The sequence below is a fragment of the Neodiprion pinetum genome, chromosome 5, assembly GCF_021155775.2.
Source record: "Neodiprion pinetum isolate iyNeoPine1 chromosome 5, iyNeoPine1.2, whole genome shotgun sequence".
In the NCBI taxonomy this organism is placed as follows: domain Eukaryota; kingdom Metazoa; phylum Arthropoda; class Insecta; order Hymenoptera; family Diprionidae; genus Neodiprion; species Neodiprion pinetum.
The window spans coordinates 24,916,526-24,944,394 of NC_060236.1; the positions used below are offsets into that span (position 1 = coordinate 24,916,526).

A 27,869-nucleotide genomic window follows, 5' to 3' on the forward strand; every position below is an offset into this window, starting at 1 on the left:
TTCTTTTCTTTGCCTTCCAAAAAGCTGGCGAATGTGTTGCGATGTGACTTGGAGAGATTTTTCATTTGCGCATCAGCCGTATTCGCGACCGGAACGAACTGCTCTGACCTTTCGTACATTTGTTCCATACCTTTTTTCACTCTTCGTTGAAAGGACCGGCTTGAGCTATGGTCCCGACCCCATTGTTCAACGTCCAACTACACTGTCTCAAGGGCGACTTTTCCACGTTACTTACGCCTTGAAAAACGCCTACGAAAAAGCTCGCCGTGTTTGCAAGACCCGTTCTTTCAATGACTCTTGAACAGGAAACAAGGAGATTTAAAAAAAACTGTCGTTCGTTGCTTTTCATCACTAAATTCATCACGTATAATCGGAAAGCAGAGCGCTTGATGAATTGCTCACCACAAAAAACGTGACTGTCGTTAAAAAAATAACTGTCGGTGTTACACACGTAGTCGATTACCTGATTATTTCTCGTGGTATTTTGAATCCTCACAAGCATCGGTATACGCTGCTGTTTTTTTTTTCTTTTTTTGTTTTCAATTCTGCGACCTACAACGAATACTTTTAAATTGCACTTTTTGTTCATTCTCATCAGCTCGACAATCTGGTTCGAAATAAAGCTAAATAGTCAGAAATTTGATCATGAGGTAGAATTTCGAAGAGCTTAGTTGAAGCACTGTGTTTAAAAACTATCGATAGTCAATTTCGACAATGTCGAAAATTCAGCAGTCTGTAAAGTATATTTGAAAATATCTCAGCTGCACGGTTCGTGCGAATATACGATACTCTCACCTTCCCGCAAGTATAATATTATCCAACCTCATTTTCCCCCATTGATTTTCTAACGGTAAGTCAACAGGATTCCTGATCCCTGAGCTATCCCTGATCTTTGATACGCGAAGTGAAAACGGACGGTGAAATATTCAGGAGTTCTCGATAGTTCCGAGACTTTGTGAAGAGAGAAAACACTGCCTGCGGGGAATTTCCAAAGTTGACGAAAAAGCGGTCACCCGAACCTTACCTAGTTCCGAATTTGATTAACCTGACAACTTTGGATGTTATTCCAATGGTTTTGAGGCTTGTTAGTCGTATCCCTCATATTTTGTTGCCTCAACTGTTGAGCGAGATGAGTTCCTCTGCTACAACAATGAATCCTACTTTATCATTCAAACAAGGGATCTCCGGACGATTCCGGTTCAACCGATTATTCTTCTCCTTTTTTCCTCGTCACTTCCAGCCTGCAAAAAAGGTTCCATGTCCAATTTTCATGACCGTGTTTTGTTCGCAGTGAGAATTATTTACTGGACGAATCGGAATCGCACGCGGCATTACTCAACGTGGAATTCTAACAACCCATTTCAGAATATTCTCGTCACATTCTGTCCCCAAGGGATTCGAACAAACTATACATGTCACAAACTCATATGTTTACACGTTTTTATTCCAACCTGAACTGCTATTAATTTTCTCTAACAACAGTCTGTTCTTGGGAACTGTTTTAGGCGAAATTATACGATACCTAAACTCTTCGAGAATAATAGTCGTGGGCACATGCTTGGTAACGATACACTTATCTTGTTTCAGACTTGCCAAGCTCGCACTCGTAGAGACTTACGAAAACAGCGGCCACTTCGATATTACTTTCACAATGTTCGTCTGGGTTGCCTTCGTTCCGGTAGTCACGACCCCCGGATTCTACGCCTCCTGGCAGTTGAGCAGGTTCGTATAATAACACCATCATATTACGATACGAGCTGCGATCTACGTTGTTGAGGATCAGTTTTAACAAGGAAATAACTTTTCGCCATAGATGGCCCGCGGTATAGTTTATGAAGTCCGATTGTCTGTGAAAATTTTATTTGTCAAATATCCAACGATTTTTTGGGACTATAAAAAATATCCAAACAGAGATCCATTATGGTTTCTCATATAATTACAAGCTTTCGGAAACGAATAGACGAAGAGAGCCGAGCGTTCTGCCTGTTACTTAAAGCTTGGGAATTTTGAAAGTCAACGTGATAAATGATTTTCAGATATTCATTAACCTTGGAGTAAGATGATGCAAAGATCTACATAATGTCAAATTATTATGGAATAAAAACTTCACTAAAACAATATTAATTCATCCTGTGGAAAAGAATCTAAAAATATTAAGATTTTGGTAGAATCTAATAGGCGGATGTTTTTTGGGTTATCGATAACCAATCCAAAGTCAGACTTGCTAAATTTGTAATGTTGGATCCGTTACAGTGGTTCCAAATTTTTTAAAAATCGTCATCTTTTTATGTAATATGGTAACGGAGGGCTTTGAAATCGTTAAACACGAATCTGAATTTGTAGTTCGAAATTCGAATTGGATATTTATTTATTTTTCTCTCTCTGAACATGGAACCTGCGGTGTGATAACGGGAAGCTGCATGTTTTATTTTGACTTCCGTCTGAATTTTGTACACCAATGGTCCAATTTAAACTCGATGATACGATGGCCCTTGAATATCAACATTTATGAAGAGCTAACCGTATATTTCCATTTTAATGCAGCTCACGATGTCGAAACTGTTACGATGAATTTTGTATTCCTGACATCATATTTCACCTCTCAAGCTATTCCAAAATCCCCTGATTACCATGCGATGCTCATGAAAAAGGATTCAGATTTACCGATTCGAATATAGAAGGATTTCCAGACCACCGCGGCTACTTACAAAGTTTAATACCTTCAATGCCAATCGATCTTTCGCGCAATCTTATACCTAAACATCGATCCACTCTTATCGGCAATGCCTATACAGCAAGAGATGATACATTTATTCACAGCTTGATGTATATTTGCTTTTGGGTGCTTTTCGCCTCGTGTTATTGATGTCGGTACACATCCATATCTGTTGTTTTTGCTACCTGGGTCAAATATTATTCATTTCATAGATTAAAGTCTGAAACGGCACGAGTATATAAAATTTCCAGTAATTTCCTCGACGGTCAACACGCAATTTAATTTCTCGAAACAGGAATTATTCAAAGATCTTCCGAAATAATCAACAATTCTTAAATCGTACGAAATCCTTCAATTTCTCCAAAATCACGTCAAGGATTTGCAAATCTTTTCAAATATGTATTTCTAAACTTTCAGTGACTATTAAAAGTTCCAGAATTCATGAAAAACATGTTACAGCTGAAATCTCAGATTGCAGAGTTGAGAACATTATCATTCACAGATCACTTACTATTCTCATGTAGATATCAGGTATCTCACATATCTATGGGAAATTCCATGCGAATTCGACCAACGTCTGATCCTCACCGATTCTGATTTTTTTTTTTTTTTTAATTTTCTGCAATTGTCCGAACTCCGAAACAATATCCTGAATTTTCATACATTTATTATTCAACTTTTAAATTATTTACAAATACATGAAATGATTTTGAAATTACTTTTTTTAAATTCTAAAAAATTCTCAGAACTGCACTGTCTTGTCGAAACGTTTCAAGTCCGGGCTCATAAAGAGCCGGTTTTTATTCCATTTCTTTTTTAGTAGCTTCGATTTTTTTGGTCTACTAAAACATAAAACAGTTCAAAAATTCCCAAAATATTCTCAAAACTTCTATTTTCACTTAGAACAATCCTAGACCGGTTCCATTATGGAGCAATTATTGTCTACTTACTTCGGACATTCAACTTTTTCCATCAACTTCATAATGAAACTGATCAAGAAATGTTCTGAGTAAATAATGAAAGTTTGGAGCATTTCTTGGGAATTTTCAGACCGTTTAAACAATGTTTTAGTTGATCGAAAAAATTAAAAGTGCTAAAAACGAAAAACGAAAAAAGAACCGGCCCATCATAGGCCCGGTCTTGAAATTTTTGGAAAAGAGAATGCAATTTTTCAAAATTTTAAAGAAAGATTCTATTCAAAATCGCTCTCAATATTTATAAATAACTAACCAGCTGGATAATAAAATCTAAAAAAATTCAGGGTACTGTTTCACAGTTGGGACAGTTGCAGAAATTTTTTTGAACTAAATCAACAATGGTGAGGATCAGATGTTGGTTGGGTTTGCATGAAATTCTCCATATGTATGGCTAATCGTAAGGTACATCGGATTGGGTCTCGATCCGTGCCGATGAAGCACATACGATATCACAAATCCAAATCCTCTTGTCTGCCAAGTCACGGTATCGATATTCTCATACTTCAGGCGTTATTCTGGTTTTCCCTTTTAGTAAAAGAGGTTGATTTGAGACTGAAACAGATATTCGCGTTATAATTGATCCTCCAAGAAATCTTTACTGCTGTTCGGTTTTACGTCACATCAGATTGGATCACACATGCGTCACGTACGATTAAACAAATCTTACAAAATCTGATAGCAAACATGTCCATGGGTCGTTGATTTACTCAGTTCTGTGGACGGACGCGGTTCGCGAACACTTCTAAGGAAGAAGGAACCAATGACGTGACCTAATCCTGTATACGGATCGTGATTGCTCCAGTAAATATTTTTCCTGTTCAAACAATCCCGCCAACATGTACGTTGGAAAGAAAAAATTTAATACCCAACGATGCGTAATTATTTTTCTACAGAAATCCATGCCAAAAGCGTGGTAAAATTTTCCAAATGATAAACTTTCACAAGTACAATGTGACTCCAATTAATGCTCCCTGCTGATTTATCAATATTATATATAAAATAAACTTGCCGCGTCAAACGTTTTTCGACGTGCGAATTTCATGGTGGTAATTGTCGACTTTAAGTTTCACATTCGAACTCGGTGAATATTAAGTTAGAAGACAGTTGACAGTCTCTCTCCTCTATCCACGACCACTTGATTCTTTGCATTCGACGAACCGCGAGGAAACCGCGTCCTGGTATGAAGGACATGAAAGAACGTGGCTTCGCAATGGTTAATTGTTCAGGTTCGAACAGCATGCTGGTAAATACTAATTTAATTTCCATAAGCTTGAATCTAGGTCACAGAATCCATTCCAGTTTTTCTTTTTTGTCTTTTTCAGTTTTTCTCTGTGGTCTCAGTTCTCAGAGATCAACTGCGTTTGACATTAAAATTGTAGACCGCATCTATCAACTGTCCGTTAACATATTATCATGATCAATCTCTTCCACGTCAGATTCTCGCAAGCAAGGTAGCCGAGTCCTTGACCAATAGATCATCAATAACAGCTGAAGGTTTTAACTAATCGTTTAACTGCCTCCAAGCTGTAGTCCCTGAACTTGCAAGCTGTACATCTTATGGGGATGAGAGTAGATCCAAGGGCTGGGTTTACTTAAGATTCGCTCAATTTTTATAATTATGTTGTGAAGATCTTCGGCAGCCGTAGAGCAATAATGACAACTTGTTCGTTACGAAGCGAGGATCCACGCTACTTTTAATTTTTGTCATAATTTGGTGTTATTTGTTTACACTTATTATTCGCTGATAGAACCTTTGTCGCCATTTATTGTAATACGATCGTAAATTATCCTCAAGATTTTTAGAAACACATTATTGATTAAAGAGCATTAGCGAATCATGCTCCGTAGATAGTTTGGTCTAGACTCTTGACAAAGACTGTGCGAGAGTCAAATTTCAGCTTACAATTTGATTTCAGGCGGCCATATTTGAAACGTTAAATTATTTCGGAGTTTCATTGATTCAAGTCGCAGCCTTTGAATTCGTTTAAGACAAATAAAACGATACTCCATACAGACTAAACGTGGGAATAATTCACTCAAGATCACAGTGAGAAAGTGACTGTAATCTAATAACGAATCCGAGAACGATAGAGCTCCAAAAACGAACGAACGTTTGAAGAAGGAAGGTCAAATTGCGGTTCTTGGTGAAAAAAAAAAAAATCACACCGTCTCCGTAATTCAATTTTATTTCAAAATGTTATATCAGGGACGCGTCGGGTCTAAATTGGAATGAAATTAAGCAACGTACATTATTATGAAAACGTCCAGTTGATCACGATATCATTTAGAATCACTTCTACGACATTCATTGTCAGAGGAAGCGAAAGGAGACCACTATTTAATTTCATACTACTCGCACAGTAAATTGTATAATAACAGTCTGCAATCAGACCAACAACGTTCCTCGATTGAGAAATGCTCGTTGTTTTTTTTTTCTCTTTTTTTCTTTCTTCTTCTTATTAGTTTGTTCATGGATCATTAACATCAAGAACGTCGAGAAATGCGTGAAAAATTTTAACGCAGATTTCAAATATTTTGCTAATTTTGTTTTCGGGACCTTCAAAATGTTTCGATTTTTTTTTTTTTTTTTTTTTCAATTCGTCCTATTCTCCGTAGGTATTTGATTTTCCGCATCTTGACAGTTGTTCACCCTCATGCTCAAATCCTTACCCCGGACTTTCTTGACACGATAAACAGCGAATAAAATGGGGCTGTAAAAAAAGTTGACGGTGATTTTGCCCAACGACGTATGAAACGAGACTTATAGCGTTATTAAACTGTTACGTAATCGCTTCGGGAGAAATGATTCTAGGAAGTAGGTCGTATAATTATATTACAGGCAACCAATGCGAATCGCTTGTAGGCAGAGATAACCACTCAATTTTTTAATTTTGACGTTTCTTTTCAATTATTGATGCATATTCAATGATAGAAATACCCCGGAACAATATTTTTTTTTTTTTTTCTTTTTAATCTGATACGAAACGTCTCATTTCACACAAACCAACTTTTAGTTTAATACTTAGATGATAAATAAAACCTGGAGAATTGCGGAAAAAAAATTACAAAAGCATTTCATGATTTTGAGATACATTATTGTTCTTGTTAATGAGTGTTGAAATGAAATGAAAAATGTAACATTCAACAGACCGTGGTTCGGTTCCTTTTTTTTCTCATACAACGTGTCTTTCTTTTTTCTTTCTTTATTTTCGATCGTCTTGAATTTTTTACTTCCACTTGACCATTATACAATTTATACAAAAAGTTCAACTCTGTGTATAAATCTAACGGGATCTTCTTTGACAATTCCCGAAAAATTTTATAAATATCTGATGCTTGAGTCGTCTCGTTTTCTTCCCTCATCTAACACGACTGACACTTTCAAATATTGAATAAATAATTGTCCGTCCCGATGTTTCATCGTTGCGAAATAAAATACTTGCCACGATGAAAAATTTATTTCCAAGGTTGTTGTTTCCAAGCAGAATATCCGGAATTCTAGAGAAACTGGAAAACCCGATGTCCTGCAGAATTTCCCAACTGTTTTCGTTCGCTCCGTGAAAAGATTCGGTTGAGCACAATAAGTCGGTAAGGCCATTCAATCACCGAGGGAGTTGGACCGAGGAACGGGGATGAAAATTGCCAGCGTGTACCACGAAACCCGTATAATCGCATATCCCAATTCTCCACACATGTCATGTAACGAGATTGTCGACCTCGAAAACGACGAAAACAGCTCACCTTGATATCAGAGTCCCGCTAAAACAGCTCAAAGTGACAGGAATGAGTGCGGCAAGTGTTTGCCTGCCGAATGGATCAACCGAATTACCCAATAAATATAGGAATAAGCTATTTGGGGGGGGGGGGGGGGGGATAAGGAGGATAAAACAACGATCCGCGGAGGAAGGTCTGCGGACTCAAACCTGCCGAATTGCAATTCGCTACAGGCATTTCTCTTATTGGTGAAAATATTTCGTGCTTCCCATGCCGATCACGAATCGAACGGAAAAAAGCGTCGAGAAAAATCGCGATGAATTTTTGCTGCTCGAGGAATTCTTGCACGTATCGAGTAACGGTTATGGGGCATTTTAACGATAGATTTAACAGTGATCAATGATATTTTCATCGCATTTATTTTCTTACATTTTTACCAATGTTCGAAGTTATACTCGTTCGGAATTCCTGTGATCGAATTTCTGCAAATTCTAGATAATAGATAGATAGATAAAAACAACAACAAAGATTTGTCGATATTCGAAAAAGTGGAAGCATATTTTTTTTTTTTGGTCTTTTTTTCTTTTTTTTATTTTTCTTATTCACATAACTAGCTATTACGTCGGAAAAATCACGTAGTATTCCTGGGTTCAATAATTTTTTTTTGTTCGAGCTGATTGATAATCTAACGCTATATCAGAGGGCGGGGTTGAAATTTTGAATTTCAGGAGTTACGAAAGCGTCAAATTCCGAATTTTTTCACGGTGAAACTCGAAGCAAAGATATCGTACTTTGACGAAATATCAAAGTCTTTAATGGTCCGAAACCCATCGCTGAAAATTCCGAAAGTGTGAAAATGAGGAAATTAAAAAATCTGAAACATCGAGATTCCGAAAAAGTTTGGTAAAAATTTGATTTCCTTATCTCAAGTTTCGCCACGAAATAAAGTGTTCGGAATAAAGTGGCTCGGAACTTTTCAAATTTGCAACTTGACTCTTGACTCGATCACCGAAAGCCCTATAAGCAATTTACTTTCATTAAGAAAAATAACTAGCAAAAAAACAAATTCTTTTCATCCCATCTATTCGCTGGATTACACTTTTTTGTCACTCTTTGTGTCCCGCGAGAGTAGATTTCCTGTAAAACGATCCATTCTACGAAGAGTGATTGAGACGAAACACACGATAGGAGGCAATAATAATTTTATCTTTCACCCTGTCCATCCGTGTGTGTCCGTATTTCCTTCTTACAATCAGTCTTCTCGTTGATCATCAAAGTGACATCAAGAACGTCTTATTATCCAGCTCCAATTATCACGTTTCCTAATGCCGAATGTAGGTGTAATCTCTCGCTCTTGTGATTTTCGGCAACGTCCTATGCCTTATAACTACATCGATATTCTCGCGAGCGAACGCTCAGGTATAATAGGCAATAAGCGGTTGCCGAAGGTGGAAGAAACGAAGGAGCTTTAGCCGGAAGTACGGATCTACACGCGGTAAAAGCGATCTCGATAAAGTTAGCCCATATACTTCCAAGCGATTCACCAAATAAAAATTTTCCCTCCTCTTCGCTTTCTGAGTAAGATGGATCCGCTTCCACACGCGGAAGCGTCTCTATCAGCTTAAGTATTCCGGAAGGAGGCAGCGAAAAAAAAAAAAAACCAAGAATGAAAATGGGAGCTTTTCCGCGACCTTAATTCACTGACAAATTACTTCTTCCTGGTTTTTTTTTCTTTCTTTCTTTCTTTCTTTCTGTCCTTCTATTCCTTTGCCACATCCCACTTTTCCCATTCTTCTCACCGATGAACTGAATCAAACATCCGGTGGCCAACGACAATTATATAAACTTGCTCTCGACGAAGGTGAAGAAGACTCGATTACACTTTTCCATTCACGTTTCACTGACCACGCTTTCGTTTAGTCTGCTCAAGCATTAAAATATGGGTGATTTTTTTTTTAATAACAACTTTAATCATGACAACAGATTTCGGTATTCGAAAATAACTAATAAGTCATTCATCATCGATCATCATTCCTTGAACCGACTTGTTCGAATTTCTATTTATAGATCATTTTTTGTAACAATTTGACGGTATAATAATCAGTGACCAATTTTTTTTTCAGACACAATGTATATTAAAAAAATTATATTAGAAGATATTAGTTCGTTGTACAATAAAATTGGAATATTTGTCTATCGAATAAAAATTATCCCGACTGCAGATCAAGATTGATTTTTTAATCGAGTATTCTCCGTCAATCCAATAAGCAAAATTTCCGCTTGGATTTACAGAATTTTTTCAGAATATCAATTCATTTGGTATAAAGAATTGTTCATGGAACGATATTTTTTATTTGTTACAGTGGTGGGTAAATTCGTTTCTGATAATATGCAGATTAAAAGAAAAATGTACACTGTACTGAAGTAAGTTAGATATTGAAAAATTCACACGTATTTTTTACAAGTATTTCGCACCTTGAATGCAATACGTGTAAAAGGCTATGTGTAGTAAAATTTTACCAGTAAAGCATTCTTTTTAAAATGAACAAAAAATTTATATCATTCTACTTTTTCGCAGACGGAGCAGCAAAAAATATGATTGATGCATGGTGGGATTATTCGATAAGCAATATTTCCGGTTTTCCACGCAACTGTAATTTTTTGAAAATATATTCTGAATAATTTCATGATCAGTAGTTGAGTTCCTGTTTCAAAATGAGATATCGATCTTTTTGTAGCGTAACTTTAAAGATAAGTTATTCATATATGCATGTATACAGCAACTCGGTCTATCAAACGCATCTTTTGAGAGTAACGTTCAAAGTATCAAAAGGCCTGTGCAACTCGTGCGGAAATTTTGATTCCAGAAATCCCCTATTTCGAACAACATCAAACTCTGTGAAAAAATATTGAAAAAATTTTTCTACGTGTCAAGTAAATTGGTTATAGACACGTTACTGATTTAGAAAAGACGAATAAGTTTATGTGAATTTCCTCAATTTACAGTTAAAGATACTTCAAATGAATTTCAATAATCAAATCAAGGATCACTTAAACCCCAATTCAGAAATCGTGAAACTTGTTCGACTAAAAAATCAAAACGAATAGGTGATTGCGATGTTTTTTTTTAAATCTTCTCTTAATCCCACTCTGTTGATATTTTACCATTTCTTTTTTTTTTCTATAGATATATATTCCACTTTCTTGTATAAAATTCGCCAAAATCAGGAGTTATTTTGACCTGAACATAGCCGTTTATGAAAAAGAAAAAAATAAGAACGAAAAGTAAAGGCGTATACACGCGATGTAAATGAAGGGAATCGCGACCTGAATCTCGAGACTAGGGATGAATTGTGGGGAGAACGAAACTGGCGAAGACGGAAGTGAGATAAAGCGGAACGGTGGTAATCCAGCAGTATCCGATACTCAGCAACAACACGGTTCTCCTGTAAAAGGAGGGTGAATACACACCCCGATAAATGTTCAGCTTTAAGGATAAACTGGACGAGGGCATTAAAAAATGAGCCATGCTTACGTCGCACAAAAATTTGATATAAACGATCTAAGACAACTGAATGATCATTGAGAATGTCGTGTAAGCGTCCACGGAGAAAAAATTTTCAGTCGTCTTTATGGTTCAATCGAATAAAGGAAAAATAGAAAATGCAACAAATCGGGTTTTCTAGCAATTTAACGATAAAATTTAGTATCTGTTATTTTTCTTTTTGGCTATGGTCGAAGGCATTTTAACTTTTTTCCAACCATTACCGCCATCGTTTGATGTCGAAGGAATAATAAATTATCGTTAACGACTCGTTCGAGTGAAACAAATTTAGTACAACGTAGAAAGTGATTTAATGTTGCTGTAACAAAAAAATTTATTTCCCAGCCGACTGTGATGTCACTAAATTATAGTTACTCGACCAAATTTTCTTGTGATTCCAAAAATACTCAAACCGTTTTATTGTCACGATACCTAACATCGGTAAATGACGATATTTTGTTATCTCGGTGTCTACGTTAATTCTGGCGAATTAATTTTTCAACGATGTATTTGTATATTTTAATTTCTCGGCATTTGGACTTCTCCAAAATGTGCCTGTAACAACTCAATTATGCTTTGGTTCGGAATATTGAACAGTTAGTTCAAATTTCTATCGATTTAAATCAGTTTTCCCTGCTGTGACGAAAACTCTACTCTCTTTCAGACCGGCAAAAGAACGGCTCCGAGGGTACTTCCGGTTTTCGAATCGTCGTTTGCCCAGATCCTGCGAAGACGGTGTCCGAATGGGTTCCAGGCAAATACCGCGCCACCCAGCCGGACTGATGAACGTTGCCTACACTCACCATGCCGGAACGGAAAGCGTTAGCGGAAGTAACGGAGGCGGCGGAAGCTCGCGCGGAAGCGCGAACTTATACAGCCCCGATTTAGTATCCAGCAGCACACACAGAGCAAGTTTGATGCAGTGAATAAAGCTCCGCTGTTTGCATTTTTCTTCTATTCTATCCACGGGGCCGTAACGATTAGAGCGAAGCATTTGCATGCTGGGATTTTATTTATTATCTGATCGCCAATCAAATGCAAGAGCTTCGCAATTTTCGAGGCTCTCCAGTCACTGGAAAATCGTTTCCCAGGAAAACGGAATCGATTTACGGTTGTAATACATCGAATGTATTAATTCTGTAGAGGTATATGATACGAATGATATCAGTGTCTGATTGGCAAATAGCGTGAATGTGACTAATATGAATGTTTGCACTTGACAATATGGGCATCGGATTTAATTTCCCCGTTTTGTGATTCATTCGATCAGGTTATATTTGTTCAGGTATTTAATCAGCGATTGACAAAGTTTACATTTGTGATACTGGCATGAGTTGCAAAAAGAAGTTGTAAAAAGAAGAAACTGAAAACGACCACAAACTAAAGCATAAGACATCTAAACTGGCAGAAATCATCGAAACAAACTTAAGTCTAACTATCAGAAACTGGACAACTGTCGATACAACTATAGTTCAGTTTTATAAACAACCTTTCGACAATTTGCCGCATTGCGTGAATACACCATTTCAATGCCAAAATCTTTTTAATATCAGTGATTGCTTACTATGGAAAAATAACGGGCTTACACCAATGAAATTTCAACATAAATTTTCTTCCTCTGATAAACTGTGAAATTTCGTACTGTGAAATCAGTGAACTGAATATTACGATTAGTAGCTAATTCTGAAGTCTTCATGTTATAAAGAAGTACGATTCTATTTCTGGCGTTGATAATTTAAGAGGGCAATATTTTATTGGAAAAACACTCAAATTGAGTGACAATTTTTTATCTTCGAAATACTGACATAGCTGTCCGACTAAAAATCTACCTACTTCACATTCAGTTACATATTTGGAGGATCAACTTATCTTTTTCACTGACCACGCAAAAACTTATCGATTTCAGTTATCATGGAGAAAATCACAACTGCTGCATATCCGATTCGACACTGTATATACTTTAGTAAAACACTCGAGTATACAAAATGTTTTTAAGCAAACGACGCGGAATGTTGGGTTGCCCACCGCTGAGGGGAACATATATCGGTAATATAGACCTACCGAGTTATCGGTAGGTAACGCGTTTACAGTCCTCGCAAATGAGCTGGAACTGGCCGTGTTGCCAAGCTGTGTGGATCTGGCCGAGCAGTTGATTGGTTGTTTATATTCCATGCCGAAGTGTTCAGCGATCGCGTTCCAAAGTCACGTTAAAGTGAATATATGACTTGACTAGACTTGAGTAATAATAAGAGTAGAACTGTTTTACCGATATTTGTTCCCGTAGGTGGTAGGCAACCCAAACATACTGCGGCGTGTACTTGAAAACACGCTGTAAGTGTACAATATTCGAAAACGATCCGTTATGCATGGGAAACTGCCCGATTCATTTTACTTCTGTCGTAGAAATGTCCACTCGATTTCTCTTAGAACGAGTCCACCAGACACGTCTGCAAGGTATGTGAGATTTGGATATCCATTACATTTATGACGTAGATATTTATAGGTAGGTATTTCATCGAAGTTCGTTCGATCATGTCCATGATATTGATGATACCTGGAACGGATATCCACTGAAGGTGGAATGTCGTTGTTCGCCTCTCGTATATATAAGGATGTGATAAAGAAAGTGCGATAAAAAGAAAGGTGGTAGAAAAAAAAAAGTCCACCTATATGAGAGCACCCTTAACGGTGTCATAAAAGTAATGCTTTCACATTTGTCAAAGCCATGACGAGCGTATTATCGCGATCACATGGGAGAAAAGATGGAACGAAAAGCCTGTAGTCCTCGATTAATGGAACTGGTATAATATGCCTAATACTTTTGAAAATTGCGACAAGCCGCGACCCGCGTTAAAAAGTACATTTGTCAATTTCAGAGTATTTTCACCATTCCGTTCTTCGAATGAAAGTTCATATGACGAAACTCAGTGAACGATAGACTTCGTGCATGAAATTTTTTTACTTCCACCTGTCAATGAATAACAAATTCTGTATAAATCAGTGCCAATAATCAGATGAAACGATATATGTGTGTGTATTGTTATCATATAATAAGTCAAAAATGTTAATATCGCTTATTGCGCATAACCCAAGGTATTTGAAATTTAAAAGCTATTCAACCGTACATAATCATAAGCTAATTGATAATGAGGTTAAAAAAAACAAATTGTATCTTGACTATTGCAAATGGTGAGTCAAATATATGTATAAGTATCTGTCATTTCCCTATAATAGTATTAATTATTACAATCAGTGGCTTCTGGATAAAGTATCGTGATATTTCATTCACATTTATTTTTTTGCTGTTGTTTTTTATTCCGTGTCAGTATTATTGTTCAGGCCGTATTGACTTGGCGATTTTCAAATTCGAAAATCCCAAGTCTTGAAGCCATTGTACTAGAATGCAAACGGAATTGCTGAAGATATAATCGAAGGACGTTTAAACATAGTTCCTTCGACAACTAGAATTAAGAGATCCCACACCCTCAAGATGAGCTGCGCTTAGAAAATCCGTTCGCGACGTTAAGGCATGGGAAAAAACGAATACATAAAGTTTTAAGAGTGTGATATCATATTTTGCACGTGTTAGCTATTAGACGTAATAAATTCTGTATAATAAATATTCAATGGAAGTGAAGTGACGTCGAGTTTACTCAACTGCACAATATATCATCGATGTAATCACTATATCACTGTTAATATTGCTATACTGTTATGCGGATTTTTTCAATAGTTCATAATATATGGTGTTTACAAAAACAATAAGTATTGAATTATTATATGTATTATATAATATTACGTAACGGTATAAAATGAGTCTGTAAAATGACCAAAAGATCGTTGAAAGACAATATTGTGACATCTATTAAAGTTATCCACACGTAGCAAACGAGCTAGGATTTAATTTGATATCGTTAACTGTGTGTATCTATACCGGGACAATCTCTTGAAACTTGAAAATCAACCGCGCATGCGCGAGTTTTATCGGCTGTTCGCGCAGGCTGGCCATCCCGAGTTTCAGCTGTCAAACTGTTTCTGCCAGCGATGTAGTCAATAGGAATTTTCGAGGTTAGAATCTTAAATAATTGTGGCGGTGACTCGGAAAGGTTTGGGATGCATTTGTTATTGGGTTGGAAAGTTGATTCTTCGAAGAACGATCGGAAGTTAATGCTTATGCTCTTTGAAAATTCAAACGGACACATTTTGCGTAGGTTGGCCCTCCTGCATCGCAGACAAGAATATCGCTGCGGGAAGATTTCGCCGACCAACGAGATTTAATTATTTGGCGCATGCGCGGTTGATTTTCAAGTTTCAAGAGATTGTCCCGGTATGTTTGTGCGAGAAGTGATATTATTTAATACGAAAGAATTATATGCGCGTATATAAACGTTAAACGTATGCATACGTAAATAATAGTACACTCATTCAAGAAATATTTAACCGAATGTCTGTGAGAATTTATTGCTTATTGTCTACTATTTGTCAACTATTTGTGCATTATCGTATTACATGTACGAATATAATAGGACGACATTAGAGTCAGCAGATATTGAAGAAAGAAAAAAAATGTGTCATTGATAATGCTTACATTATACGAGTATAATTTGGTGAATGTCAATGCTTCGACCCTTTTATTCACGAAACGCTTCATCCTCGGAAAGTATCTTGTTAGTAATGAGATTCTAAGAAAAAGTGGTAATTTTCAAAAATTTACATTATAATAACAATTCGTTCACTTCCTTTTGGTTCAGTTATTTCAATTTGTACAGTAATTTCTGCTACGAAAAACTGTCAGACGTTTCTTATTCCGTTGTCTTTTGGTTTCTTTTGTCGATGAACAAGATATCAAAAACGGGAGAAAAGCAATTTGTATCAAGATAAGATAATAACGATACACGGGTATGAAAGGGTTGATGAGGAGAAAGAGTGACAAGTGATATTTTTTAATAAACTGTTCTTTAGAATAAAACAAATATTTAAAATTTGTATTAGAATGAATATAGAAGTTCACTTAGAAACACAAATATATGAGCGCTAAGTATACGATTCTGTCTTACATAATGAACACAGTAATTGAGGCATACGTGAAAGATTCTCGTAGAATTTGTCAAAATCTAGAATAAAACGGGAAATTTTTTACGCAGAAGTTTATTCATTATACTGTATTGAGATGTCCATAAGTTGGAGTAAATTTGTATAAATATACGAATGCAGCAAAAGTAATTTTTTCATTTTATTTCTAAAAATGATGTGAATACAAGCCGATATTACAAAACTTCGTCAAAATCATAAGCATGGTCTCAATCATCGGGCCAGTCTATTTTTGTTACAATATATTTTTGTATTTTGCTAAAACAGGAAGTAAATACCTCGCCAAGTAGTGTAAATATACTTTTCTATGTTTACTGGATAAATATTCATTTCGGGAGAAGTATAAGGGTGTAATAAATATTTTTCAAGAAATTGAGACGATTATACGCTCTTGAATTTTGCAATCTGTAACGCTGTTGCTTTTTCATTTTATTTCAAGATCGCGTATTTCATTGTAGAGGTTTCATGAAATTTCTCATTATTTTCATATCTAGTAGGGATTTGAAATATTCAAAGAGAAAATTGTATCGAAGTTATTATTGATGTTATGTTGCTTGTAAAAGTATCTACACTACTTGTATTAGTATTAGATATCTCCGTCATACTACTCCGTAAAAAGAACAGACAATTTTGGAAACTCGGTCCTGTATCTTTCTTATAAATCTGAAATCGGCCAATATACTCTTGATAGTTATAGGATAAGCCGTGTTTCATGTGCTCGATGTAAAAACTTCATGTAAAAATGAAACGAATAAACGAATAGGTAATAATATCGTCTTTCATCGTTTGAAGCCTGAATCTTCTTCTTTCTCCTTAATTTTATTCGCTAATTAATTACCTCTGAAATCAATACGGAATTCAAATAAAATTCGTTCGAACGTAATTACGAATGAAAAATTAGTCTGGCGAAGTTTTATCGACTCTCTCTCTCTTTTTGACAGTGAAAAATAACAAACCGATAACAGCGAAAATTAGTCAAAATTTTTATTATTTGCATTCTTTGAATGCAAAGGCGTATAAATATCAGATTCTTATATCAAATAGTTTCCGAGATTATTGTGGGATTTTGTCGTGATAGACCAACATTTTTATAGACATCTGTTTTTCGAATACCAGGGGTCTGAAGACGTAAATATTTAGTGAAATGAGCAAAAGTTACATTCGACCAAAATCGATACCTGTCCTATAAGACCTTAGGTGTTAGAAAATGATAACGGAAAATTTTAAAGAATGTCTGAACAGCGGAGCTATTCACTTATTGAAATCGCAAACTACTTTGGAAGACAGTCGCTTTAAAAACACTTGAAATGAGTTGAAATCACGTATAATCACGCTTAAAATTGCATAAAACCACATGAAATCACTTGAAATCAGTTGTAATCGCTATGAATTCACTTGAAATCCCATGAAATAGTATGAGATCCCTTGAAATCGTATGAAATCTGGAATGCAGTTACTTTAAAATCGCATACAATTACATGAAATCAGTTGTAATCACTGCGAGTTCACTTGAAACCGTATGAAATCGTAGAGATCCCTTGAAATTGCGTGAATTCGCACGTATATTCACTCGTTGAATTCACAAACCGCTTTGGAAAGCAGTCCCTTTGAAATCGCTTGAAATCATTGAAGTAATTGCAAAATCGCTTGTTAAACGATCTACAGATTGAGCACCACCTCGGTCTGAGTTCTCTTTGCTTTAGATAATGTAAAAATTATTCTAAAATTACATTTTCTCAGTGTTTGTAAAAAAAAAAAAACAAAAAAAAAAGGAAGTTCACCGTTTTTATGCTTACTTTTTCACCTGCAGTACCTAACCCACCTTCGCAAACGCCCGAGATTGTACGGCATATTCGACGAGGAGAAGGTTTCGAAATTAGGTAAACGGGGCTTGTTTTATGGCCGAGGGTTCTACTCCGTAACACCGAGACCTAGGGCAACGGAATAAACTTTACTGAGCCAATTCAATGCCAAAGCAGCTACAAAGCTGGAACCGTACTTGCCCAGGATCCCATAGTTGCTGTAACAACTTCTGTCACCGCTGTTGTCAGTCCGCGAGTCGATTCGAACACACCCTTTTAGACCTTTACGGCTTTTAGAGTTTAGGAAACTTTGTAGGGGGGGGGGGGGGGGATGAACTTGCCGTCCGTGTGTGGAATTCGCGTGGGGTGTAACAAGTTTACTTGCTAACCTCTTTACCTGTAATACGTAAACTTTTACTTCTGTGGTTGCAATTATGTGACGTGAATTCGCGACTTGTATTAACGTTCCCATTTGATCAACGAACGGTGCCGGGTAATCAATTCATAGTTGGGCATTTCGCCGTAACGCCCTGTATATGCGACGTTAATATAACCGTGGAATTTCATTAGTCAATTAACGCAGCCGCTATTAACACGGCTAGTCCTACAACAGCGATAGCTACTGCAACGTCGCTTCGAATATTGCAAGCGCTAGTTATTGCGTCTGCGTTACAGATTAGCGAGATGTGCCGTATTAGTAGAGAGGAGACAAAGGGCTGGAAAAGGTACGAGGGCCAAGTGACCCAAAAATAATAACGCGAAAAAAAATATCCCGTATTCATTTTGTTAAATATTTTGTCAATTTCTTCTCATGGGTTGTTTCTGTCATGGATTATTCTTGTCTTGGGTTACTTTTGTCTTACGTTATTTTTGTCTCGGTTTATTTTAATCATGGGTTATTTTTGTTTTTTGTTAATTTCTTTCGGTTATTTTTGTCTTGGAGTATTTCCTTCGGATTAATTATTTTTGTCTTGGGTTATTTTTCACATGGGTTATTTTTGTTTGAGTTGTTTTGGTCTTCGGTTATTTGCCTTTGGGTTATTTTTGTCTTTAGTTATTTTCTTTGCGTTATTTGTCTCGTGAATTAATTTTTGTTCAAGTTATTTTTGGCTTTGGTTATTTCCTTTGGGTTGTTTTTGCGTTTGGGTTATTTTTCTCATGTGCTATTTTTGTTTTGGATTATTTTAGTTTTGGGTACTCTTCTCTTGGTTTATTTACCACAGGTTATTTTTACATGGAAGATCGAGGACGACAACTGTTGGAGAAACGTGTAAATATAAAAATTTTTAAACACATACACGTGTACCATTCATGCTGCTCTTACAAATAAATTTTACTCAAATATTACCGCTATATTCACAATGCCATTTCTGTCTTATATTGTCCAATTTAAATAATTCAAATAAAATTCTGAAATAAATTTATATAACTTACTTCAACATCCGTTACAACACATAATTTGCTCAGTTGACAATTGATCTTCGCTACTTGACGAAACAAAAATTAATGTAGACTTACTATGGAACTGTCTTTTTGTAATCTTTAAGGACTTAAAAATACGGAAAAGTGTTGAATTCAAGCGAAAAGTTGCTAGCCTTAATTTTAACACACGTTCTCCTTTCGCGCACTCTGGAGACCAAAAATCAGGCTGTTCGGGAAGTTAGGGTCCGTCGTTCTGTCGCACTGTCCGTCACAAAAACTCGGTTACCTATCCCGGAAATGGCGGTGATTAGAGTTCCGACATTTTCAGGGCATTCTCGGTTTTCAAGCAAGATGAGAAGCTCCCGTTCCTATGAGTCACATCCGGTGTAACCGGAAGTCGGGTCGGGTCCAAAATGAGAGGGTTTCATCTTGGATAGTAATCCGATATACCCTGGAAATCTGGGGTTGGGTACAAAAATGCGAAAGACCAAAACGTCGACGGCACGAAATCTCGAAAGTCGAACAACCGACATTTCAAAACGTAGAAAGTCCATAAATACGAAAAGATGACTTGCGGCAAAATAAAAATTGAAGCACAATAATGTGTAAATAAATTTATACCGACATTTTTTTTTTCTTTTTTCGTTGCTAATGACCAAAACTAATCGTGAAAAACTAATTTTTTCGGTTTCGCGGCTTGTCGAAGTATTAGCCGTTCTCAATTTTTAATTTCGAAACTTTCATTTTTCTGTATCTCCGCATTCTGTGCTTCGGTCATTCGGAACACCGGCTGTTCTGAAAATACTTTTTCGGAGAAGAGAGCGTTCGGTGAAATGAACTTTCGAGAAAACAGTTATTCATATTACTGAACTGGGTGACTTATCGAAAATCCCAACTTCGTTCATTGTTTTAAAATTCTTACATCGAAAATTTCGGCTTTTCGATCACTCGACTTTTTGGTCCTTCAGGATTCCGACCTCCACCCAAAATCTGAAACCTCTTTAATCAACCGTTTCGCATATTAGATTCACAACGGCATGACTATATTCCAATTAGATTAATCAGTTTCGCAATTTTTATTTTTTAAAAACCGTAAAAAAAAGTACCGGTAAAAAACGGCTTGCTGGATTGTTAGTATCAAGATAATACATTTTTATATTTACAATCAACGTTGAACGAAGCAAAATTTCTAAACACGGTGCCTGGGTGTTGTGGAAATTTTGAAATCGCGATGATAACCGCAGTCCGCGAACCGGATCACTCAAAGATCAATATCGACAATTTCACAAGGGTGAATAGAAAATCAACTGATCATTTTACCAGCCCATTCGACGCTCGGTAGAGAAAATTAAATATCAAGGGCTTGTGTAAAACGGTGAAATTAGATTTGCCCGCTGCCGGCTGTTTTCGGTAGAGAGGGTGAAAAAATATTGGGCGAAATTGAGTGTCAGGCTCGTGGTATTGACAACGAAGAAATCGAGGTGAGAATCCCTCTTTTATTCTGGCCACGATTATTATTTTCGGAACGTTTTTTAAATTTAAGTAATTCAAACAACGCAACAATAATAAGGTGTAACGCAAAAATAGACAAAAATATTATTCCTCATTGTTATCACATTTTAGGTGAAAAAATTCGATAACGTCTACACGTTTTTCGCGATACTTTTCATCACGATTAAAAGGCAAGAGTTCTCGAAAACGAGCGAGTGAAAAATCTGAAACAGATCGGACTTGGCAGCCAAATGAAAAAGTTTTGAAAAGAAATTTTTTTTATATCTTTCCATAAACAAAAAGGTTATACTTTTTTAAACCTGAATATATCAACTGGGAAAAGCATAACGGTTTACTTGGAAAAATTAATAAAGAGAAAAAAGTACATATTCGTCGTTAAAATATTGCTAATAGATTCATTTCCGGTAGAATCGGAAGTTCAAATTAAGCGGAACCCGGCAATTTTTCATGCTTATCATTTGATTGTAAACTTCTGAAGTTTCAATGTAAGCTGCGAATAAAACTAATTGAAAAATAGCAAACTGAAATTAAATACGCGTATCTGTGACTATAATTTTCACACTTTTTTGGAAACAATTTTAAGGGACGATATTCCAACCACAGCGAAGATTGTTTTGGCGTTATCCTTGAATGCTTTCGTGAGAATTTTTTGGTATTGACGATATTTTGGATTCTGTTTATCGTGTTCAGACGTTCAGCTTTTCCAATTCTCCAGAAATCTTCGACTTATATGCTATTATTAAATCAATTTCAAAGCTACTCTTGTAGCTCGAGGATTTTTCGCTTGCAATGTAGAAAAAACGTCACACAATGTATAATTAACCGAGTTTCTGGATCAAGTGTATCTTGATTTTATCCTCATTGTATTATTTCGTCCATTACAAATGAAATAATCATTTTTTTCACCGTATTGCACAATGAAAACCACAAACTCTTACAATTTTTCCTGTTTTACCGAACAGTGATGGATGAATTTTTTATTTCAGAGCCAACTTATACGAGTATCTCTTGAACGGCGGAGAAGACAAAGTTCCGACCCGTTTCTTTGCAATAAATATGGACACTTTTATACCCAAACAAAGGATCGGCAGAGGCAACGAAGCGGGAAAAAAATGCCTAGCGTAGTTTCCGGCAAGCAAATTTTCGTGCTGCGTCACGGAAGATAATGTGTTTACGTTTGATCCGGTCTACCGCTGGACGCATGAATATAATGAAAAAATTAGGTGAAAAAAAAATGATTTCCAACATGATCATCAATCGTCGAATGATTATTTCCAAATCTACCGTTAACCGTTTTCGATTTAAATACTTGAGCCCCGTAAAAAGCCAATGGAATTGAAATTTTCTTTGAATTCAAGACTTGAAAACCCGCAACTCGTATCATAAAAGCTCTATTTTATCATACATTCCGAATACTGTTTACGAAATATTGATATTGCAGCCAAATTGAAGGATGTTGTCTCGTTGAATTTGAGTAAAAAATTTGTCCGAATTTAAGACTAATCGAGTTGAAAATACGAACATAAAACCTTGAATGGTAATTGATTTAGTTTCGTTCGTGAGTGATGGTGAAACTTTTCCCATTTTATTCAACCCTCGTCATATTGTAGTTATATTAAACTCGTTTACCGCGCATCGGATTTTATACGCGGGCATGCAAAGAGATCCGAGATTATCGCTAATCCGTCAGAGCAGAGAGAAGGGTCAGGTTAAAATTACACCTTGGAAAATTGCCGGTTAAACAAACAATATGGTGAATTAATTCCTCGCAGTTTTGTTACAAATATTTTGAAGACGTATTAAAAATGGCTGAATTGGTTGATTTATTCACATGTAAAATCCTCACTCAACACTTTATTAGAATCATACAAATAGCTGAACTCTATATGTTGGAAGATAAATGACACCATTTTTTTTTTTTTTTTTTTTTTCACCGCCGTTTGTTTCCTTCGAGACGCGAACCTGCCAAAGAAGGGGTTGTATTCTCGCCAAGACGTCGTTTATGACGGGCCTAAACTTTCCGTCGTTAAACAGGCCGTTGAAATTTCCAAGTTCTGACGCGGCAACGTTAATGCAAGCTGCTTATGAAGTCTCGCTTATTCGGACAAACAATACGCGTCGTATGATATTCATTTAAACACCTAATTAGCTCTCGGGGAAATGAGATAGTGCAAAAAGATGTTTCCTGGAAAACATTTCGCAATTTCCAAGTGACATTTGACGGTGATATTAGAAAACTTCACGGAAATTCGCGATAAATTTTATTATTTTAAACGTGTAACAATTATGCATTATAACACAATTCCACAAAGATAAATGACTTTCGAAAAAATCGATGTGGTGAAAACAAATCTCTGACGCAAGTTGTTTCCTCTTTTAATATGTCACACGTTATTTAGACGTAAAATCCGAAAAGTTTTGTATGACCTTCGCAAAGTGTATTTTTTTTTTTTTCTTCTTCTTTATGTGACGTTCCGACTTATTTCGGTTCTGTAATGATAAAATCGGGGACATCCTGTAATAACTGATCAGACGATCGATAAATTTATCGATAATTATCCCAGATCGACGTCTCAGATTAATTACAGGGGTAGTCAGAATGCAGAAATTTATACGAAGCAGCCGACATCGTTAAGCGGTGGTAGAATAGCCTTCATTAAAATTCGAAGGATTCTAATGATCGTGAGCCAAAGGCTTTCGGTAAGATCTTGCAGGCTTTTCAATAAGACTCTTAAAATTGGTCCGATTAAACGCCGCTCGGCTTCCCTGACACAATTCGCGAGTTGTAGGTGAAGATGAGGTGAATATCTCCGGAAATTCGGAGCCTCGAGAGTAAAGTAGACGAAACAAGTAGGTTGATGAAAAATATACAGCCGAAGGAAATACTTGTGATCATAAATGTGATCAGAGGAAAAAGGAGATGAATGGGAAACCGGCAAATACGCCAGATTACCAAATTAACTTCAGAATAAGTATTACATGGAATTCCATCGTTTTCCGCATGTTAAACTCTAGACGACCAAATTTCCCGAAGGATTTAATTGTCGGAGAGGCGCCATTCGCATGGTTTTAATGAACGAGTATTCACTCCAGAAACTTTCTAATATGAGAACAATCTGGAGTTTCGACGGATTTGAAAACACCTATTTGCACCAATTCCCGCCAGGTAACGTCATCTACATCATGTAAGGTCATTGAGGTTGGCGGAGAAGATGAGTCCATAGACTTAAAGTGGCCATGTCCGGTTACGTACCTAACTTTTGTTTGTTAGAAATAATAATTTTTTTTGTCAATTTTTCTTGCACAAAGGAATTCTGGATATAGAATGAATATTTTTCTAACGCCCAAACTATTCATGGCTCAGGATGTGGCCATGGAGACTTTTTTTCCGAATGCCTAGATCTACAACGTATAAAAATCCAGACGATTTCACTGAAATCCAATTTCCGTGAGGTTGTTGCGAGGTTCTTTATACCTACGGTAAGATCCAGAACACCATGCGATTCCTGTAAATTTCACTGGAAGATATTTAATCTCTTCGGAAATATTGCAGATGGCTAAAGGTGAAGAGAAAAACAAACTCTACCAATAATTCTGTATTGCCAATGATTGGTCGCTATACAAGTAGAGAAATGTGCGTTACGTAGAAATATGAGAAATCAATATCGAAGCATTGCCACTTCCGAAAATGGCCACCACTATGAGTAGGCACTACTCGAATAATTTTGCTGGGAGGTTTGACGAATCATCAGAGATTGTTGGGATCCCCAGTCCCAGAGTTTAGGGTCAGAGATCGATCTTCCTATTACGAGGTGATGAGATATCTTGTGCATTCTATTCCCTCGACGGTAGGTTTCAGTGTTGAATATATTAACGTTTTTTTTTTTTTGCTTTTTTGCCGACGTTTAAGTGCTTCCAGAGTAAAGTTCTCCACATTGGTAAAGAAAACCGTGGGATTTTTGCCAAGCGTAATCCCAATGCGATGTAACTTCACAAGGGGATCAATAGATGCTTGCGAAAAGTAGGTAAAACAGGTGGATGAAGGGGTGAATATGGACTCAACGACGCAAAAATATTACCTGCAGGAAAACTCAGCTGGTGTAATTTAAGAGATAAACCGATGTCTCGAGTAGCCGTATCAAACACTGTCTGCAACGTCTTTGGAACAAAATCACTCAACCCCCTGACGTTAGAGGCAAACAAATTGAAAAGTGTTCCAATGTCAGTGAAATCCGTGGTACGAATGCACCAGTGATTTTTCCCCGGAATGCGGTATATACGTTAGAGAAGTAAGAGGTCGTGGATAATTGATTGGAGCTCGAGAGGCGAGTGGCAGTTAGTCAATCGGTTAATTCGGTCAAATACGTAAGGCCGTTTGCGACGAGGAGAGCAATTAGAATATCAACTTGGCTGACCGAGTACCCGAGTCTATTTGCCAGACTAAAAGTGTTTGTCGAACACTAAAGCCTGATACATGATGTTAATGAAAAGTGACTTGTGTTCCAGATGTCGTTTAGGGTACTCATCGACTTTTAATTACGACCGTGCGTGATAAAATTTATAAAAATCGAGTCAAATTAGATGTAGTTTGTGACGATTTATATTTTGAAATAGGATGAGAGACAGAGAGGGAAGGAGAGACGAGAGCGAAGGCTCGGTAGATCTACGTACTTCGAAATGATAAGACGTGTTTAAAGTCAGTGAGTTGAAGCGCAAATCCTGATCAGGTAAAAATTTTAAGCCGAGCATAGTACGGAGAAAAAGAAAAAACTTCACTCGCAACGTTTTATCCGTTTTTAAATATCTTCACCGTATTGTATATATACACCTCGTTGAAAGCCTAGCTCGTATAAATTTTATTTCACTGACAATTTTCTCCTCACAATCTAAGCAAACGGTCAGATCTCTCAATTTTATAAGATAAACTATCTCCTTTGTTATGTATCATTTTTAATCTCATTTTCGCCCATCGTTTTATCTTTTCATTTATACCTACGTGTGTTTTTTGTTATTTATTTATATGTGTGTTTAGACCAACAGGCTGGGTTTGTTAGTCCTGCGACGCGTAGGTTATACTGCAAAATGAAAAGACTAATTCAATTGATGGTGGATAAACAAAAGGAATAAAAAATAGAAGTTCCAAAATTATATAAAATACTCAATTTCTATCGGTGTTTTGATATTCGTGTTCTCGAATTCATTTTTGAAAAGTTACTTTTTTTCACACGATAAAAATTCTCTACACATATAACATATTTACACCCTATCGTTTTCAGAATACCCACAAATTCCTCACTTTTTGCGCGACAATGTAATAAAGCTGCTGCCGAAAAATAGGTACGACGAAAAAAAAAATAATATGTAAATGTTTTCCCACGTTACGGTGTTTAAGGCCGATATTCATGCGCATACATTATACGCGGCTGGTTATTCACCGACAGCCATCCATTCCAGGACCCCTGAGTGCTGGCAGTGTTTTACACCAATGATAAATGGTTCATAATCCTGGAGACGGGAATTGTCATCGAGACTACAAACCGAGCAGCATTTCGCACCGCATGAATACACGTGGACGTAACGACCATTCATCCCGGTATTTATCGATGGAAATTTTTCTCACCCCTTCGCGCCCGATGAAAACACAATAGTCACGCACTCGCCTGGCTCTCTTCAGCCGTAAATAAAACCAGACCCGTTTGTTTAACGGTTCGTTTCGAGAACATCGCCAAGTGGCCGAACGTCAATTCACTTTCAAGATAATCGAAGAGATAATTGAGTTTTTAATTTTTGTTTTTTTTTTTTTTTTTGTTTTTTATTAATTCTTACCTCACCTGCAAAAGTTTATTCACGTGAGAGGAAAATTTTCTCGACTCTTAATTCTAACCAACCTTGACAGGATTTTTAGAGTCGATGAAAACATTCGACATATCAGTTTTTTTACGACAATGGGAGGCCGTTACTATTGAAGGGTTGAATCAATTCTACGAAATGACGTTCTTTCAGCAAATAATGCGCGTATTCATTGCTTGTACGATGTTTAAACTTCACGTCGGTAAATAGCTATCTGAAAAAAAGTATTTTGATAAATCTCCTCCGCCCAACGTTGACAGGTTGTGAAGAAATTACAGTATCGACTTCTAAGGGTAACGCTTCTACATCCATTTCAAAGTTCTTATACTTTCCGTCAGTTGCACAGAGTTGATAAAAACACTTGCCGCGGCACTTTATACGGAAAAAATACAAAGCCAACGACACCCTGGTGAACTGAAGGCAAAAAAGAAGCTGACTCCTAGCTATTTCAATATCTATAGTTGCTACATAAGGATCGTACACAGCATTCGCTATGAATGGAAAAAGTCAACGTGATATTTGAGGGTAAAAGAAACGAACAGACGTAATTCAGCGACTGACTAACCAGTGTAACGAAGAAATAACGAGAGGGATGGGATCAGTAGGTGGAGGCGATAAAACAATTTCAAACACAAACTCCGCTGAATGGGAGATTTGTATTCCGCTTGAATAATTATTCGAACGACGGAGGGAATTAGCTCAGATTTTTTAAACGTTTAAAATACCGATGAAGAGAATCCTCGCTTGCACGGGATGTTGATGATTGGACCAATTGCCTACCGCAGAGCACGTAATCCTTGTCTGTCGCAGAAGAAGATAGCTAATCCCATCCCATTCCGGTATTAGGTTTACGAATCCCATTCTATTCCTCGGTACTGTAACTTTGCGTTACAAGAATATAAAGGGGCTTCGCAAATGCAGCGAAAGACAGAAAATTCGGGGAAAATCGTATATCAGAGAAAATGGGTTCTCTCGAGTTAACGTCTGGAGAAAGACTTAGATTACAATAATGGCGGTGGGCGTAGCAGCAAAGGAATTCATCTATCTGTAACACGCTTTTATCTTGAAGGGCTAAGATTCCCTTGTTTACCCTGTACAGGTAAAGGGTAAAAAGTTACCTGTTAGTGACAGACCTCACAGCCGGGTACTCGAAGTACCCAAATTTCTTTTTATACTAGCTATAGGTCTCACAGTCACCCTTCTCGATAGACTCGAAACAATAATAGTGGACTCGGGGTCCA

The 27,869-nt window shown here is 36.7% G+C and overlaps 1 protein-coding gene across 1 annotated transcript in view; it reads left to right on the forward strand.

Moving 5' to 3' along the window:
• The window catches only part of LOC124220240 (orexin/Hypocretin receptor type 1), a 44,985-nt gene extending 28,564 nt beyond the window's left edge, over positions 1-16,421 (forward strand). The window contains exons 6-7 of the mRNA XM_046628842.2: positions 1,588-1,722; positions 11,616-16,421. Of these exons, the coding sequence (XP_046484798.1) occupies positions 1,588-1,722; positions 11,616-11,877 (397 nt within the window). The 3' untranslated portion in view covers positions 11,878-16,421. The remainder of the gene's footprint in view (positions 1-1,587; positions 1,723-11,615) is intronic.
• Positions 16,422-27,869: the final 11,448 nt, after the last annotated feature.